A 16898-nucleotide genomic window follows, 5' to 3' on the forward strand; every position below is an offset into this window, starting at 1 on the left:
CGATTCTATTCTATTCTATTTTATTGTAGATGTCTACTGTGCTAGCTATGCTAGATAGCTACCATGCTATGGTAGCTGCCTCTTTTTGCCCGCGATGGGCTCAAATAGATGCCCCGGCGGCTCACTCAAGTGTAAAAGCACTGAATCCCAAAGGGGGCGCTACCAGAGGACCTAGCATCTCTCCTATAGACATGTCTGAATTCAGCTCGACTCAGAATCCCTGTAAGAAGATAGTGAATACATTTAAGGCACCAGCCTTTGGAGCATAAATAAAATGCGTGTATGGACGATCCATACATTTATCTTGTTTGCAAAAGGTTTTTGTATCTTATATTTTTTCCTGAAAATCATCTCTGTGATGTTTGTATCTGCAATACACACCTTCTCATAGAAGTACATGGACTCTCCAGCCCGAGCGTCCATCTGAATGCTTCCCCAGAACCACTGTGGCAAAGAGAGAAAACGGTTTATCCCATAGGTAGTAGCAAGTACGCACAAACAGTAGTGAAAACTCGTACTACTGATGCACAAACATTGTTTTGAATAACAAGAAAACTGATCATGAAATGAAAACTAAACCTTTATCACCGAATTATTGAGCTTTAAAGGGAAACTGTCATTTATCAGGGTCTAAACTCGAAAAGAACACAAGTAGAAAGAGGGCGGGCAGAAAGCCTCGTCTCACGGGCAACAAAAAAGAATCCTGAGCAGATCTTCATTTGGCATTCTGTTCGGGAGCAACGGATTTATGCGGCAAAACTATTTAGATTATTCCGCTACGTCTCGACAGACCTCAACCAGCATCAGACCGTCAAACCCGCTGGTCTTCACAAGAGTACATGGCCTGCCCTCCGTCCAGAACCTCTGTGCAGGACCTCTGTCCAGAACCTCTGTGCAGGACCTCTGTCCAGAACCTCTGTGCAGGACCTCTGTGCAGGACCTCCGTCCAGAACCTCCGTCCAGAACCTCTGTCCAGAACCTCTGTCCAGAACCTCTGTGCAGGACCTCTGTCCAGAACCTCTGTCCAGAACCTCTGTCCAGAACCTCTGTGCAGGACCTCTGTCCAGAACCTCTGTGCAGGACCTCTGTCCAGAACCTCTGTCCAGGACCTCTGTCCAGAGCCTCTGTGCAGGACCTCTGTCCAGAACCTCTGTGCAGGACCTCTGTCCAGAACCTCTGTGCAGAACCTCTGTGCAGGACCTCTGTGCAGGACCTCTGTGCAGGACCTCTGTCCAGGACCTCTGTCCAGAACCTCTGTCCAGAACCTCTGTCCAGAGCCTCTGTGCAGAGCCTCTGTGCAGGACCTCTGTGCAGGACCTCTGTGCAGGACCTCTGTCCAGGACCTCTGTCCAGAACCTCTGTCCAGAGCCTCTGTCCAGAACCTCTGTCCAGAGCCTCTGTCCAGAACCTCTGTCCAGAACCTCTGTGCAGGACCTCTGTCCAGAGCCTCTGTCCAGAACCTCTGTCCAGAGCCTCTGTCCAGAACCTCTGTCCAGAACCTCTGTGCAGAACCTCTGTCCAGAACCTCTGTCCAGAGCCTCTGTCCAGAACCTCTGTCCAGAACCTCTGTGCAGGACCTCTGTCCAGAGCCTCTGTCCAGAGCCTCTGTCCAGAACCTCTGTGCAGAGCCTCTGTCCAGGACCTCTGTCCAGAACCTCTGTGCAGGACCTCTGTCCAGAACCTCTGTCCAGAACCTCTGTGCAGGACCTCTGTCCAGAACCTCTGTGCAGGACCTCTGTCCAGAACCTCTGTCCAGAACCTCTGTGCAGAACCTCTGTGCAGGACCTCTGTGCAGGACCTCTGTCCAGGACCTCTGTCCAGAACCTCTGTCCAGAACCTCTGTCCAGAGCCTCTGTGCAGAACCTCTGTGCAGGACCTCTGTCCAGAACCTCTGTCCAGAGCCTCTGTCCAGAGCCTCTGTCCAGAGCCTCTGTCCAGAGCCTCTGTCCAGAACCTCTGTGCAGAACCTCTGTGCAGAACCTCTGTGCCAGAACCCCACAGACTCACCTCTTGTTTGACTGCAAATAGTTTCTTGGAGGGAGGAAATGGCAGCTCCTTGACCGAGCTTTCCTCCACCACCATGTGTGTGCACCTTTCGTCTCCCACCACGAGGTAACTGCCACCTTGTGATGTAGAGAAACAGGGAGATGAAAAGGTTCTCGAGGCGGGCTCCAGAACGCTAGCGCTTCTAGTCCTTGCCTGCCAAATCCAACATGACACGGCAGAGACCTGAAACACAGATCTAGAAATGGCTAACTTCACACAGCAGCTCCTCCCGGTGACCGGTAACCACGCTGCTGTGCTGCTCGCGTGTGCATCGGACAAGCGAGTGACACGGGCAGTCCATCAGGGGACGCCCTTATACGGCGCCGTCACAGCAGCAGACAGGAAGAGGCCAGCTCGGTTCTGGGATGCCCTCTAGAATCTGTGGAGGGAGTGGGTGAGAGGAGGATAGCAGCCGACTCCCACCCCCTCCAACACACACTCACTGCACCGAGGAGTTCCATCAGTCACAGAACGTGAAGAAGTGTTGATTCATTACTGCAGCTGGTACACTATAAAAAAAGTATTCTTTCTCTTTCAACTAGTCCCATCTGAGGTCGCCACAGCAACCCAACGGTCTCCAATTCACCTTGTCCTCCCCAACACCAGCCACTCTCACGTCCTCCCTCACTACGTCCATGTCTCTTCTCCTGGGCCGTCCTCTAGTCCTGTCCTTTGCATCGTCCTCCCCAACACCAGCCACTCTCATGTCCTCCCTCACTACGTCCATGTCTCTTCTCCTGGGTCGTCCTCTAGCCCTGTCCTTTGCATCGTCCTCCCCAACACCAGCCACTCTCATGTCCTCCCTCACTACGTCCATGTCTCTTCTCCTGGGTCGTCCTCTAGCCCTGTCCTTTGCATCGTCCTCCCCAACACCAGCCACTCTCATGTCCTCCCTCACTACGTCCATGTCTCTTCTCCTGGGTCGTCCTCTAGTCCTGTTCCCTGGCAGTTCCATCCTCAGCACCCTTCTACAAATATAGTCCCCATCTCTCCTGTGGACATGTCCAAACCACGAAGTCTGGTCTCTCTGACGTATCCGTTCCTCTGGCATCTTCTTCCTCTTGGATTGTATTAAACTACCCCGTTAAACTCTACAGCTTCCTCTCCTAGACACTTCCACACCTGCACAGGTACGTCTCTGGTCCAGCTGCCTTCCCATTGTTCATCCTCCTCATCGCCTTTCTAAATTGACCTTCACTAATCGTTATAACTTCCTGGTCCATGCACGTGCCCCTACTACCCTTTGTTCTCTCTCATTTTCCTATACAACAAAAGCTGATCTTAATAATCAGTGCAATACATGTTCATTTCAGATCACTCACATTCCATGCTCTTACTTCCACTTCTGATGTTCGTCTGCTCTCCTATAACTATATGTATGTATATGTAATAATTGCAGGACTAATAATGGGAATATTTGTTATTTTATCTTATCTTAATCACCACAGAACAATAATACAAGTGTGCAAGTGCAGGAAAGACGCACAACGACAGACCTTTCTGCTGCAACACTGACCATGCTTTAGAGTTCTCTCCTCCATGTTGGTCTTCTCTTCATCTGAAAAGCCAAAAAAACTCAGGATGCAGTCCTGGAAGGGGGGCACTTTGAACTGCGTCCGAAAGTCCTCTTCATCTGCTTGAAAGTTCCTTAAAACACGGAGGTGGGAATGTAAGGTTAAATAAAGATAGGGTGACATTTTATGTGATGTCTTCTCAGCAGGTGAACATGACAAAATAAGAAGTATACAAAAATACTACTTGTGATACAAATTACAACAAGGACAGGAATGCATATGGCGAGGCAGTTTAGCACAAGATCAGTCACAGTAAACAGGGACGGTGGCGCTTGTTCACAAAGCCCTGCAGCTGCAATAGCCTCACACGCTTTTGTCAGCAGCATCGGTGTCTTTTCTTGTGCTACACTGACATTCAAGCAGCATCATTAAAGGAACGATATTGTCTTCATCCAATCCGTTTTCACACTAGTCATAAGCCATGATGGAATTATGAACGTTTGAATACGTGGGTTCAAACGAGGGATTCTACTACACAGACGTGTGGTTTTAAATGGCATGCTGGTGTTCCAGGCATGACGTGAGGTGCTAAAAGCAGAGTCATCGTCACACGTGGGCAGCAGCCAGCGTTGGCGATATCGGCTTCACTTATCTGAATCTGTGATTATTGGCTGAACGGGAAGGGAAGCGATCAAACGCTCAAACATTAACATGAACACCTGCGCTGGTTCATCTCAACGCTTAAGGACTGGACAGAAGTGGGGGAAACACAAGGCTCAAAAGGTCTCGACTTACAACTGATCTCTTCTCTCCCACGCTTTATGAATCCATGATGGGTTAAGGATAGGCGTCCCCATACAGACTGCCAGCTGAGACAGGAATATCAATGAAGGAGAAAAACAGAATGTAAACGTGTCATAAACAGAGGAGTTAGAGGACAGCAAGGAGGGCATGACATTTATCGATGCAGTTATACAACTAAAAGACTGAAACGGCTCCACGGCGACTGCTCTCTGGTCGCCTCATCATTCTCAATCGGCCTGGATCACAGCACAAACACGGCACGCACATCAAAGCGTGAGGGATGTGCGGTTGGAGCGGTGCCTTCTTTTTTTAGCCTCTCTTTGGTTAGCATAACACTTTTAAAATGGAAGCAGCCTCGGCTGTCTGTCATGAAGCCAACAAGTCCTTATTACATCTCATTGTGTTCAACAAAGTACTGCCTCCTCAAGACTGAGGCGGAAAAGTGGAGGTGGTGAGGAGGAAAGGAGTGAAGGCGGTAACAAAGGAGGGAGGGAGAAAGAAAAATAGAATCTCTTTGCTACAGACGAGTGGAGAAAGTAGAGCGTCAGACAGTTCTAACGCATGCACAGAGAAGCCACGGAAATGAACCGTATCTCACTATGTGTCCCGCTGGGGGGGGGCCACGCCTCTACGATCAGCTCAGCGTAAACCGTTCTCAAAGTGCAATACATTGAAAATCACAAAAATACTGCAGGATTCAGGATTCAAGCTCTGCAAAGACGGGCAGCAAATCATTTCCCTTTCATTACATTTGTCAACCAAAGAAAGGCAAATGAGGAGTGGTGTGCCGTGAAAGCAGCGTCTGACAGCAGTAACGACTCCTACCCACTAACACATAGCAGACCGTGTGTAAAGTGGCTCGTCAGTGTGCACAAACCCTGTATTTCTCTCCATGAGTAGACTGGGAAATGAGCTGCGTGACCTTGGTACTGAAGTCTTTCCGGATTGTCCCACCCATGTGATGAACCAGGTTTGCCAAGTATTTCTACATGGAAAATAAAAACAACAAGCATAAGTTTGTGCGATGAGAACGTGAGACCTCAGACAGGTACGGACTCGGGAAGTACCGGTAGATAGTCACTCCACATACCCGAAACAAGGATAGATGAAAGAGTGATGCAGGAAATGGATTGACACACTCTCTTCTTGTTTGTTACAAGCAGAATTTTACACTATAAATAGGGCATGTTGGTCTATCGCTCTTTTTTTTTGCATTGGCACATATCCTGATTTTTATATTTATATATGTCTTTTTTGACAAAGATTTATAATCACAGTAAAGAAATTAATTAGACAATGAGAAAGGAACTCCATTTCCTAAATGACTCAGGAAGCAACATTTTGACTTTTGGTAAAAGGACGGGAAAAAAACTGACGCAAATTTGAATTAAATTTTAAATATAGCCGACACACACACACACACACTTTGAAGAAACTAACGCATGGACATCCAAGGTAAGGACATGGAAAATAAATCAAGGGCCATTTTTCATTAACTGACAGCAAGTGTTTGCCGAAGATAAAGTAGGTTTAAGGAATCCATAACAGCTTTACAAAAGGGGAAGTCGAGACGTGGCCTGGTGAAAAATGAGGCTGCGCTATGAAAAATAACAATATAATCTACCCACTCAAAGTTTAAATGAATAAACGCACCATTTCATCTTTGTGCCGGAAGCCGGTGAAACACAGCGACAGATTGAGCATCGTGGTGGAGTAGAGAGGACGACATGAAAACGGTAACGGCTGCGGTGAAGAGAAAACACAAATATCAGCAGGATGAAGTAGCACCATCGTGTCTTTCAAAGGTCTGATTCCCGTTTCCACAGGAAGTCAATTTCAACAACTACAACGTAACATTAGTAAGATACTTTTCAGGACATCTGAAGGTTTCAAAAGGTCAATATAAAGTGTTGCACACAGAATAACGTTCTATCAGTGTTATCAAGGGGCATTGATCTTTATGGGTCTCTCCAGGGCAGCATGTCTGTGCTGCCGTTGGTAGCAGCCATTCAGGGCATATTATTCATTTGAGCATTATCTGGAGTCAGGTTTCAGGGGACGAGAAGACAGTCCAGTAGTAGTAGAGCCAGTCGGACAGGCAGCCGCTGGTCATCCAGTTCAGAGCCATAGTTCACTCATGCTTCATCTCCGGTCCACCTCTGGCAGATCCAGAACTTCCCACACAACAAGCAGGGACATTATCCTGAGCGAAGACGTGAATGTTCATTTGAAGTGAGGGAGTAAACGAACTGTTACCTCCTCCTTGGCAGCACAGTTCAGCACGACAGGCGGCCCGACGATGCGGTTGTCACGTTTGTAGAGGTACGCGTAGTCCGGAGACTCAAAGTCTGTGAGGACGAACACCGTCTCGAAGTCCGTGTTCTCTCCATCGCCGAACTCCTGAACGTTGTCTGTAATTATGCACGGGGCGTTGATGTCCTGCAAAGGGACAGGAAGAGTGAGCAGCGATGGGCGGTGAAGAAAATGAAAGTCACACGCAGGTAGGTAACACGAGTGTGATCACGAATGAAAGGTATGTTAGCCTCGCTAATAAGGCTGCAGGGCGGGGCACTTATTAGGGGATGGAGTCAGAGGAAAGGTGTCTCTGTAACACAGCAAAGCTGCAGATTGACAATCCATTCACGAAACCTCTTGAAACTTTACACCTCTATATGGAGGGAGAGAGCCAAACATCACTTCCGTATGCCGTATTCCAGGCATGGGCAAACCCAGGCCCGGGGGCCGTATACGGCCCGTTGGGTCTTTTTAATCTGGCCCACCAAACTTGTCCAAATTATATCATTAAATAAAATTGTCTTATAATCAAACCTCTTTCATTTGACCTTTTCCCTGTAATGCTGCCTGTAAAAGGCCAAATCCTTTCATGCTATAGCTTTCATGTGTCATTTATATTAGCTCACACAAATACTTCGTCCATCTGTTCTTGGTCCAGCCCCTCTGTCAAATTTTAGAACCTATTGTGGCCCGCGAGTCAAAAAGTTTGCCCACCCCTGCCGTATTCTCACAAGACTTTACTGATCAAAGTCATATTTATTATTTTGTTATGGTGTCCAAATATATGAATCGTCTTAACATTTACCAAATTCCACAGAAAGTTGACTACATCAAAAATGTCAGTGATGACATCCCGTTTAACTTAAATGAGAACTAAAGTTTGAGTCCAATAACGTTAGTCGCTGTATTTATTCATAATATCAAGGTCAGGAAAGGCGTCAGACTATTAGGACCTTCAGAATGTCACTCTGAAATGAGTGCATGCTACGTGCTGCCCATCAAAGCGAGGACCTCAGGAGACGCGTCCCAATAAGCAACACGTGTTTGGTATTCCAGTTCAGATCCACGACACACAAGACTCGTGTGAACATTCCCTCTTAGAGGAGATCAATATGAAACCCGGAGCTGGAACGGGGGAAACAGTAGCGTCTGTCTCTGGCTAAGATTCACGAAGACCAAAAACAAAGAACCAAATCCTGCTTCAGTTTGGTTGAAGTCGTTTCACCTCGCATCCCTGCTCGGTTCCAAATGACTGTAGAGTCCAGATACCGGTACACAAGGCGTGAAAACACCACTTGGTGGTTTGGATCAAGTGAGTGATTCAGCTGGACCAGCATGACCAGAACCTACACAGACATTCATCTCCCTGCCTGCCAGCGTACCCGTCCCCTCCACAGGTCCAACCCGTTGAGGCACGGACTCAACAAAATGGTATCTGGCATCGAGACATTAGCATTCCATGGATTGAACGTGATCAGAATGGGATCTGGGGAGAGCTTTGGAGAGCAAGTCAGCACCTTGAATGCGTCTTCCTTAAAGAGAACCATTCCATTGCTCTGTCGTCCAGTGTAGAACCTTTCACTAATGGACGACGGGCCAGCCCAGATAATCTCACATGGGTGTGGCTAAACAGCCCAACACACAGCACGCCATGGCTGAGGTGACCCAAATCGGATTTGTCTTCATCTCTATGCGACCTGTACCCGATCCATTCGTGACAGAGGGGAGGAACAGAGGCTATTTTTTGAAACGCGGCCCAGGCCACTCGGATATTTTGCCGTGTGACCTCAGTCTGAACGGCCGGGTCGCACTGATATGCGACTCCACTCGTTTCTTTGCACAGATGTTGCTACTGCCCTACAAAACACCATGGCTCTCTCCCTTTCTAAGAGTCTTCTTAAAGATATGAAGCTGTAAATGTGCTGCTCCGGTTGGACAACAGTTCTTATGTAAAGCCTGAGCGTCACACACTGCGTCTGACGTTGTCGTGTCCTCTTCCGTGCATGCGGGACACTTTTGGGTCACATTGCATTCACACAGGAAATCACACACAAGTCACATTTAAATGGAAATGTGAAAAAACACCTGCATTTCACAAATAAAACCCGAATTGAGCAATAAGCCCTGCAGTGTGAAGGTATTATATATATATGAAGCATTCCAGTGATGGAGTAGCTGTTAGGATGTCTCTAGAGGCTTTAACAGTAGCTCTTCTGTGGGATTGAAAAACACAGGCGAGTCTTTGTTCGACTTAAACAGCACATCAACATGATCTTGTTAGCGGTGCACAAATCGATCCATTGATCCTGGGTAAATCCAGAGCTGCCGTTTTGAAGACGATCTAACCAACCTGTCTAACACCCAGGAAGTCGCTCACAATGTGAGGTGAAACTAGCCGTGTGTAGTGATGTATTTTTCAACGCTCCGTTTCCCCCTGCTTCCAGTAGTGTTTACATTTGCCGTATCTGAAGCGGAGATGATCAATATTCCCTCCTAACCCAAAAAGCTGCTTCACAAGGTTTCTCAAAATGTTGAACAATTTCCTGAACCGACGACTCGCAAAGACAAAACAAAAAAAATCTAAAATCATTTTACTTTGTGTTAAACTTGCTTTGTGAAATCAGCTGTTCTCAAATGTTAAGCAGACATTTGAATCCTCAACATGAAAAGCTGCCATTGATTTGTGAGTGCAAATCTATTGGGGTAATTTAGATGTCACTACATGATTTATGTTAAAAGCCTCGCCCACGCATCAAGCCACCATCTTTGCCTGAGCCATGCACCATGTGAGTGAGCGTTACGTGTGAATCGAGACATGCAGCATTCACCCGGCTTCCCATCAGGGTACCGTACCATATTGACTATAGATTTTATCATCATTTTCTCCTCTGCACCGGCTTCTCCTTCCCTGATCCTTACCACCGGCACCTCCATGACTCTGATGGCCTGCAGGAAGCAGACATCAAACAACGGCATTTGAGAAAAGAGCAGAGGAAAACCTGGAAGGACAAAATGTTGGTCGAGAAAGACTAAAGCAGAAGAGAAGGGACAAATGAAGACAAAACAGAGTACGTCTTTGTGTCTTTGTGTAAAGACACCGACTCCAAACAAATATCAGGCTTCAGAGGGGTAAGTATAGTGACAAGACGTTTCTGTTAAAACTTCATCTTAAAGTTCAAAGCCCTCGACACGGTAGAGGACAAGAAGAGGACAGAACGGGTAGACGTTGACAAGAGATGGTGGGGGGGGCTCCTTTTCTGTGGGGAAAGGCAGCGTTAATGGGGGGCGGTCAGGCAGACAGTCAGCAGTGTTCTGATGGAGCTGTCAGCAGGTGTCTTTGGATGTGGCCGCCCCGCTGACTGGGGGGGGGGGGGGGGGGTGTATGATTAAAGTACTCAAGACTGACGGGGCTCCGGAGACCCGGGAAGGAAGTCATCCCTGCCACCCCCCCAGGTCACCTTCATCTGTTGAAGGGCTCCTCCCCACAACGAAGCCCCGCCTGTATAATAGTTACCGGGGCGGACACCAATATGCAACGGTTACATTTCTATGTTGCTAGGCAACACCGACCACTTGAAGCTCACGATGGCATGCCTCGAAAGGACACTTCCGTTCTTAGTCGTCTCCGTTGTCAGGGCAATGGTGCGTTTCGTTTCACTAACGTCTGTCACTAGTGCCTCCTACAGTCCGAGTGAGGAAAGGATTTTAACCACGACTAAATGCGACAGGAACCAAACGTTAGCGCCTCACACACATGAATAAAGGCGTGTCCTGTTGGAGCCTTTCTACACAATGACAAAGACAGACGTGATCAAGCTTTGCCGATGCAAGAATAAATGGGCCAGAACTTCATAATGTACTTCATTTGAAGTGTCCGATCAACTCTTTGTACAGACGTTTGTTCTCCATGGAAGTGAAACACACCAGGAGTTGGTGCAGCATCCAACCGTCTTAAACCCACCCATACCGGGCGGAGACTCTAAGAAGCACACGCACTATCGTTTCTGGAAAGGCCCTCTCATCTTACCGTTGTGGAGCGAGGTCATAACATCTGCTGGGTCTATATGCTAGTCGGGGAGTGGAAGGCACCAACGCCCCAGCCCCAGAACCAGAACCAGAACCAGCCCCAGCCCTAGCACCAGCCCTAGCACCAGCCCCAGAACCAGAACCAGCACCAGCCCTAGCACCAGAACCAGCACCAGCCCTAGCACCAGAACCAGCACCAGCCCTAGCACCAGCCCCAGAACCAGAACCAGCCCCAGCACCAGAACCAGCACCAGCCCTAGCACCAGCCCCAGCACCAGAACCAGCCCCAGCCCTAGCACCAGAACCAGCACCAGCCCCAGAACCAGCACCAGCCCTAGCACCAGCCCTAGCACCAGCCCCAGAACCAGCACCAGAACCAGCCCCAGCACCAGCCCCAGCACCAGAACCAGCACCAGCCCCAGCACCAGAACCAGCCCCAGCACCAGCCCCAGCACCAGAACCAGCACCAGCCCCAGCCCCAGCACCAGAATCAGAACCAGCCCCAGCCCTAACACCAGAACCAGCACCAGCCCCAGCACCAGCCCCAGAACCAGCACCAGAATCAGAACCAGCCCCAGCCCTAGCACCAGAACCAGCACCAGCACCAGCCCCAGAATCAGAACCAGAACCAGCCCCAGCCCTAACACCAGAACCAGCACCAGCACCAGCCCCAGCCCCAGAACCAGCACCAGCCCCAGCACCAGAATCAGAACCAGCACCAGCACCAGCCCCAGAACAAGAACCAGCCCCAGAATCAGAACCAGCCCTAGCACCAGCCCCAGCACCAGCACCAGCCCCAGAACCAGCACCAGCCCCAGAACCAGCCCCAGAATCAGAACCAGAACCAGCCCCAGAACCAGCCCCAGCACCAGCCCCAGAACCAGCACCAGCCCCAGCCCCAGCCCCAGCACCAGAACCAGCCCCAGCACCAGAACCAGCCCCAGAACCAGCACCAGCACCAGCCTGAAGCAGCCTGTAAAACTCAAGGCGCTCATTTTCATGCAGAAGCTCCACTGACACACGTTCGCTGCCTGTGGACTCCGCGGGCTCTGAGGGCTCTGCGGGCTCTGCGGGCTCTGAGGGCTCTGCGGGCTCTGAGGGCTCTGCGGGCTCTGCGGGCTCTGAGGGCTCTAAGGGCTCTAAGGGCTCTAAGGGCTCTGCGGACTCTGCGGACTCTGCGGACTCTGAGGGCTCTGAGGGCTCTGCGGGCTCTGCGGGCTCTGCGGGCTCTGCGGGCTCTGCGGGCTCTGAGGGCTCTGCGGGCTCTGAGGGCTCTGAGGGCTCTGCGGGCTCTGCGGGCTCTGCGGGCTCTGAGGGCTCTGCGGGCTCTGCGGGCTCTGCGGGCTCTGCGGGCTCTGAGGGCTCTGCGGGCTCTGCGGGCTCTGAGGGCTCTGCGGGCTCTGCGGGCTCTGAGGGCTCTGAGGGCTCTGAGGGCTCTGAGGGCTCTGAGGGCTCTGAGGGCTCTGAGGGCTCTGCGGGCTCTGAGGGCTCTGCGGGCTCTGAGGGCTCTGAGGGCTCTGAGGGCTCTGCGGGCTCTGCGGGCTCTGCGGGCTGCTTCCGTTACCGGTAAGGCGAGACCTCAGCACGACGATGCCTGATCACAGACGGCAGGTTCAAGAGAGCGAGACGAAACGGGCACTTCTCCCTTAAACACTCATCTGTGCAACCTCACTAAAGCAGGAATAACCGAGGTATTACTCAGCAGCTCTCCGAGCAGCGTCGAGTCGAGTGGATCCTGATGTACCGTGTTCTGTATACGTCTGTGACGATTAAAGAAATCCAAATGCCTGTCATGAGAATGCATTTGTGAACGCTTAAAAAACGTCTTTCCTTGTTCTGCAAGGAACCGATTCTTTATCAGACAAGGCAAAGCTAAATAACAAGTAGAACCTTGAGATGGTCAGTGATGCTTGCATAAGTAGAAACAGCTTTTATATTTGAGTTATACGACACACATTTTGGAGTTAACTTCACCGTTGGGACACAATAGAGCTTCAGAAGCAGCAGAGGGGGGACGTACCTGCAGTGCTTTCAACAGCGCTCCGCTTCTGCCCGCCGCTCCCACGAGAACAACCCTCATCTCCACCTTGGGTAGCATCTCTGAGGTAAAGAGCACCAGAGACGAGCTGTTGATTGGGGAGGCCACCGATGAAGGAGGTGAAGTTTGTCATCACTTTAACCGACAGCCACATGGTATGCATGTATAATGTATAATGCAATGCATATATAATGTATAATGCAATGCATATATAATGTATAATGTAATGCATGTATAATGTATAATGTAATGCATATATAATGTATAATGTAATGCATATATAATGTAATGCATGTATAATGTATCATGTATAATGTAATGCATGTATAATGTATAATGTATAATGTAATGCATATATAATGTATAATGTAATGCATATATAATGTATAATGTATAATGTAATGCATATATAATGTATAATGTAATGCATATATAATGTATAATGTAATGCATATATAATGTAATGCATGTATAATGTATCATGTATAATGTAATGCATATATAATGTATAATGTATAATGTAATGCATGTATAATGTATAATGTAATGCACATATAACGTATAATGTAATGCATGTATAATGTATAATGTAATGCATGTATAATGTATCATGTATAATGTAATGCATATATAATGTATAATGTAATGCATATATAATGTCTAATGTATAATGTAATGCATATATAATGTATAATGTAATGCATATATAATGTATAATGTAATGCATGTATAATGTATAATGTAATGCATATATAATGTATAATGTAATGCATATATAATGTCTAATGTAATGCATATATAATGTATAATGTAGTGCATACATAATGTATAATGTAATGCATATATAATGTATAATGTAATGCATATATAATGTATAATGTATAATGTAATGCATACATAATGTATAATGTAATGCATATATAATGTATAATGTAATGCATATATAATGTATAATGTAATGCATACATAATGTATAATGTAATGCATATATAATGTATAATGTAATGCATATATAATGTATAACGTAATGCATGTATAATGTAATGCATATATAATGTATAATGTATAATGTAATGCATACATAATGTATAATGTAATGCATATATAATGTAATGCATATATAATGTATAATGTAATGCATATATAATATATAATGTATAATGTAATGCATATATAATGTCACCGTTTAAGAGCAAGGAGAATAAAAGGTTTCAGGAAAAACGTAGTGGCCAAGCATCTGACACCACATGTTGTTGCAGAGTATAGAATTTTAAAGAATTAAAGTTACTGTCAATCATCTACTGATGGATGACTTCAATTTATTTTAATATTTAACAATTCAGTTACAGTAAACATTAACTATGCCCGATTCCCTCCCGATGGGTGCATTTCAGTGAAGGAAGGCGTGATTGAGAACTTCTTTAATTATACTAGACACCATTTCCCTACTTGGTTGTTGTGTAACGAAAGTTGTAGTCAAAAATGTTGAATGGTATTTGAGAGCTTCTCCGGAATAAAAACCAGCCCCCAGTTTGCAATCAAGGAAACAGAACACAGCAGCATTTCACTTTGAAAGAAAATCACATCATGTTTTGATCAGGAAACAGAATAGATGAACTGACAGAACTCATTTGTATATTCCTTTCATCGATTTAATAACAGGATGTGGGTCAGCACTGTATTTGGAAACAACTTGTTCTCTAAAGTCACCATTAAGCTTGACCAACAAGCGAGTTCGTATCACACTTCTCTGAACAGCGTAGCTCCCAAATCTGCCCAGAAAATGGCATAAGGGTACATTTTTCAGTGGATCCGTCTGCCCGTCTAATTTATCACCACGTTTTACTCATTTATTAGCCCTAATCTTCCTATTATTAAAGGATCCCGTTGCCTGATTGAGTTGAATGCGATTGATGATGACAGGACTCTCAAATCAAAAGCACGAGAACAAACCCGGACCACAGAAGGCTTCTACACGGAAAACATCCTACTTACCGCTACAACTTCTGCCTTTCCGAAGGATTTTGAACAGGCACTGCTTGGGTCCTTTATTACTAAGCTGCTATGTAGCATCAGGTAGTAAACGAGGCAGGTACACATTGGATAAATAAGACTGTTCTTTGCACAACAAAGGCATCATAAGATTGCGGGTGGTGGTTTTAGGAGGACCAACATTTAGAGGAAACGTGAGTTGACCCTGGTGAACCAACCTTCGCCGTCTTCACACGCCATGCCCAGAAACACGAGGTCCTTGGTGGTTTCAGCGATCCTCGATTCACAGACTGAGGAATCCACCAGCAGACTCCGAGCCGTCCCTAAAGTCACGATGCTGCTGTCAGCCATGACAGGATGGCAAGGAGGCCCGGCCTACGAAGTCCAGACAATTACAAGTTACAAGGTCCAGAGACACCCAGAACAAAGAGGAGAGGAAGGACAGCAGCGAGGATCAAAGGCAAAAGGAAAAAACGAAACGAGCCATGTGGAGACTGTGGATACGACAAACACGACGAAGACGTGGCGCCATGACGGAGGCGAGCAGCAGCCATGTTTAGTTTTCTGTCCCGGACGCCTGAACATTCATAACCGAGAACTTGCACTGGTCTCTTTGCACTGCGTGATTACACTAGTTTACTGCTGCTAGTACACATCTGTGTACCCACTCCTGATGCTGCTGTTTTGTCATGTGTCTGTACTTGTGTGTTTTTTGTATTTAGTCATTACTGTTACATGTAGCATGACTTCACAGAGAATCAGTGAACCCTCACTGACAAACTGATTCTTATTCTGAGACACAAGCCTCACCCACGCCTCCCCCACGCCTCACCCACGCCACCGGGAACACAAGCCTCACACACGTCTCACCCACGCCTCACCCACGCCACCGGGAACACACGCCTCACCCACGTCTCACCCACGCCACCTTTTTTTAGGCAAACAACAGTACATGGTTGCTGTTAGCCTAAATAATAGTGTCACTTTTTCAGTAGGATTTGAACCTGCTACTCATATATATATATATATATGTATGAGTAGCAATAGTGACACTATTATTATATATATCATATATATATATATGAGTGAATTACTGGCTACATCTACGTATTTAGACATGACACCGGATCCTCTGCTATATATTCGCTCTGTCAGGATTTCTGTGTTTTGTTTTCGTGCCCCCCTTTATTCGTGGGGCGAGGGGCCCCCTATTGAAGGCTTTAAATAGCTTCCTTGGGGTCACCCTTTTTGCACATCCACCCACAATGTAAATATATATGTATGTACACATATACATATGTATATATACGTATGTATGTATATCTGTGCTCGATATGTCGACGTGCGCGTAAACTGGTCTGAATCTGAACCTTGATCAGTGGAAGCACAACAAAGGTCATTGCTAACGATGTAATCCACGAGCACCAACGTTACATTAGTTACGTTACAGTTTACTCACAACTGGTCCACAGAGTAAACGAGCGTTTCACCGCTGTAGCGGCTAGCTGCGGTGAAGTGCGTAAATACGCAGAGGGCGGCTAGCTGCGGTGAAGTGCGTAAATACGCAGAGGGCGGCTATCCAAAAGCAGAATAAAAGTGAAACAACAACTTACCGTCTGCTTCCTGTAACTAAAGACAGCAACAGCCAGTGGAGGTGAAGGGTCTGCAGCCGCACTAGCTAACCTAGCTAGCTACCGAGCTAAGTCAACAAGACGCTGACTAATGTCTGGAAAGCCTTGGGTGGGCCGAAGCAGTCCTGAAACAATGGCCCGTTCTCGAGTCCGTCCGGTATCAATACATGCCGTCCGGTATCAATACACGCCGCCCGGTATCAATACATGCCGTCCGGTATCAGTACACGCTGCGGTAGTCCCAGATGTTGCTGCATTAGCATAAGCTACATAACCACACTGCTAGAGCCGAATTCAAAAACACGGCAAAGAGCTGGGGCGCGCGCTGATTGGACAAGAGTGACGGGAAGCTAGTCGTTGATTGGTTCGTTCCGACGGCGGCTGCTGAGGGATCGAACGCGAAGCGTCCCAGGACTGCAGGAACACCGTGGCGGGGGTCGACGTGACATTTAGTTGAATTTAAATCTGCTGTTTTGTCATGTCGGTCATTCAAAAACTAGTCATCTGTTCAGCAGCTCTTCTGCTGTATCTAAACAACAGAAACACATGAAA

General features: G+C 47.3%; 1 protein-coding gene across 1 annotated transcript in view; it reads right to left on the minus strand.

Annotated features, from left to right (window-relative positions):
* ect2 (epithelial cell transforming 2) overlaps window positions 1–15066 on the minus strand; it is a 40360-nt gene extending 25294 nt beyond the window's left edge. Inside the window, exons 1-10 of the mRNA XM_068743391.1 lie at window positions 14934–15066; window positions 12706–12785; window positions 9513–9605; window positions 6621–6803; window positions 6018–6107; window positions 5242–5349; window positions 4356–4429; window positions 3563–3693; window positions 2008–2123; window positions 382–444 (exon numbers count right to left, since the gene is read on the minus strand). Coding sequence (XP_068599492.1) covers window positions 382–444; window positions 2008–2123; window positions 3563–3693; window positions 4356–4429; window positions 5242–5349; window positions 6018–6107; window positions 6621–6803; window positions 9513–9605; window positions 12706–12785; window positions 14934–15066 — 1071 coding nt within the window. The remainder of the gene's footprint in view (window positions 1–381; window positions 445–2007; window positions 2124–3562; window positions 3694–4355; window positions 4430–5241; window positions 5350–6017; window positions 6108–6620; window positions 6804–9512; window positions 9606–12705; window positions 12786–14933) is intronic.
* Window positions 15067–16898: the final 1832 nt, after the last annotated feature.

Source organism: Brachionichthys hirsutus, chromosome 9, assembly GCF_040956055.1.
Source record: "Brachionichthys hirsutus isolate HB-005 chromosome 9, CSIRO-AGI_Bhir_v1, whole genome shotgun sequence".
Lineage (NCBI taxonomy): Eukaryota > Metazoa > Chordata > Actinopteri > Lophiiformes > Brachionichthyidae > Brachionichthys > Brachionichthys hirsutus.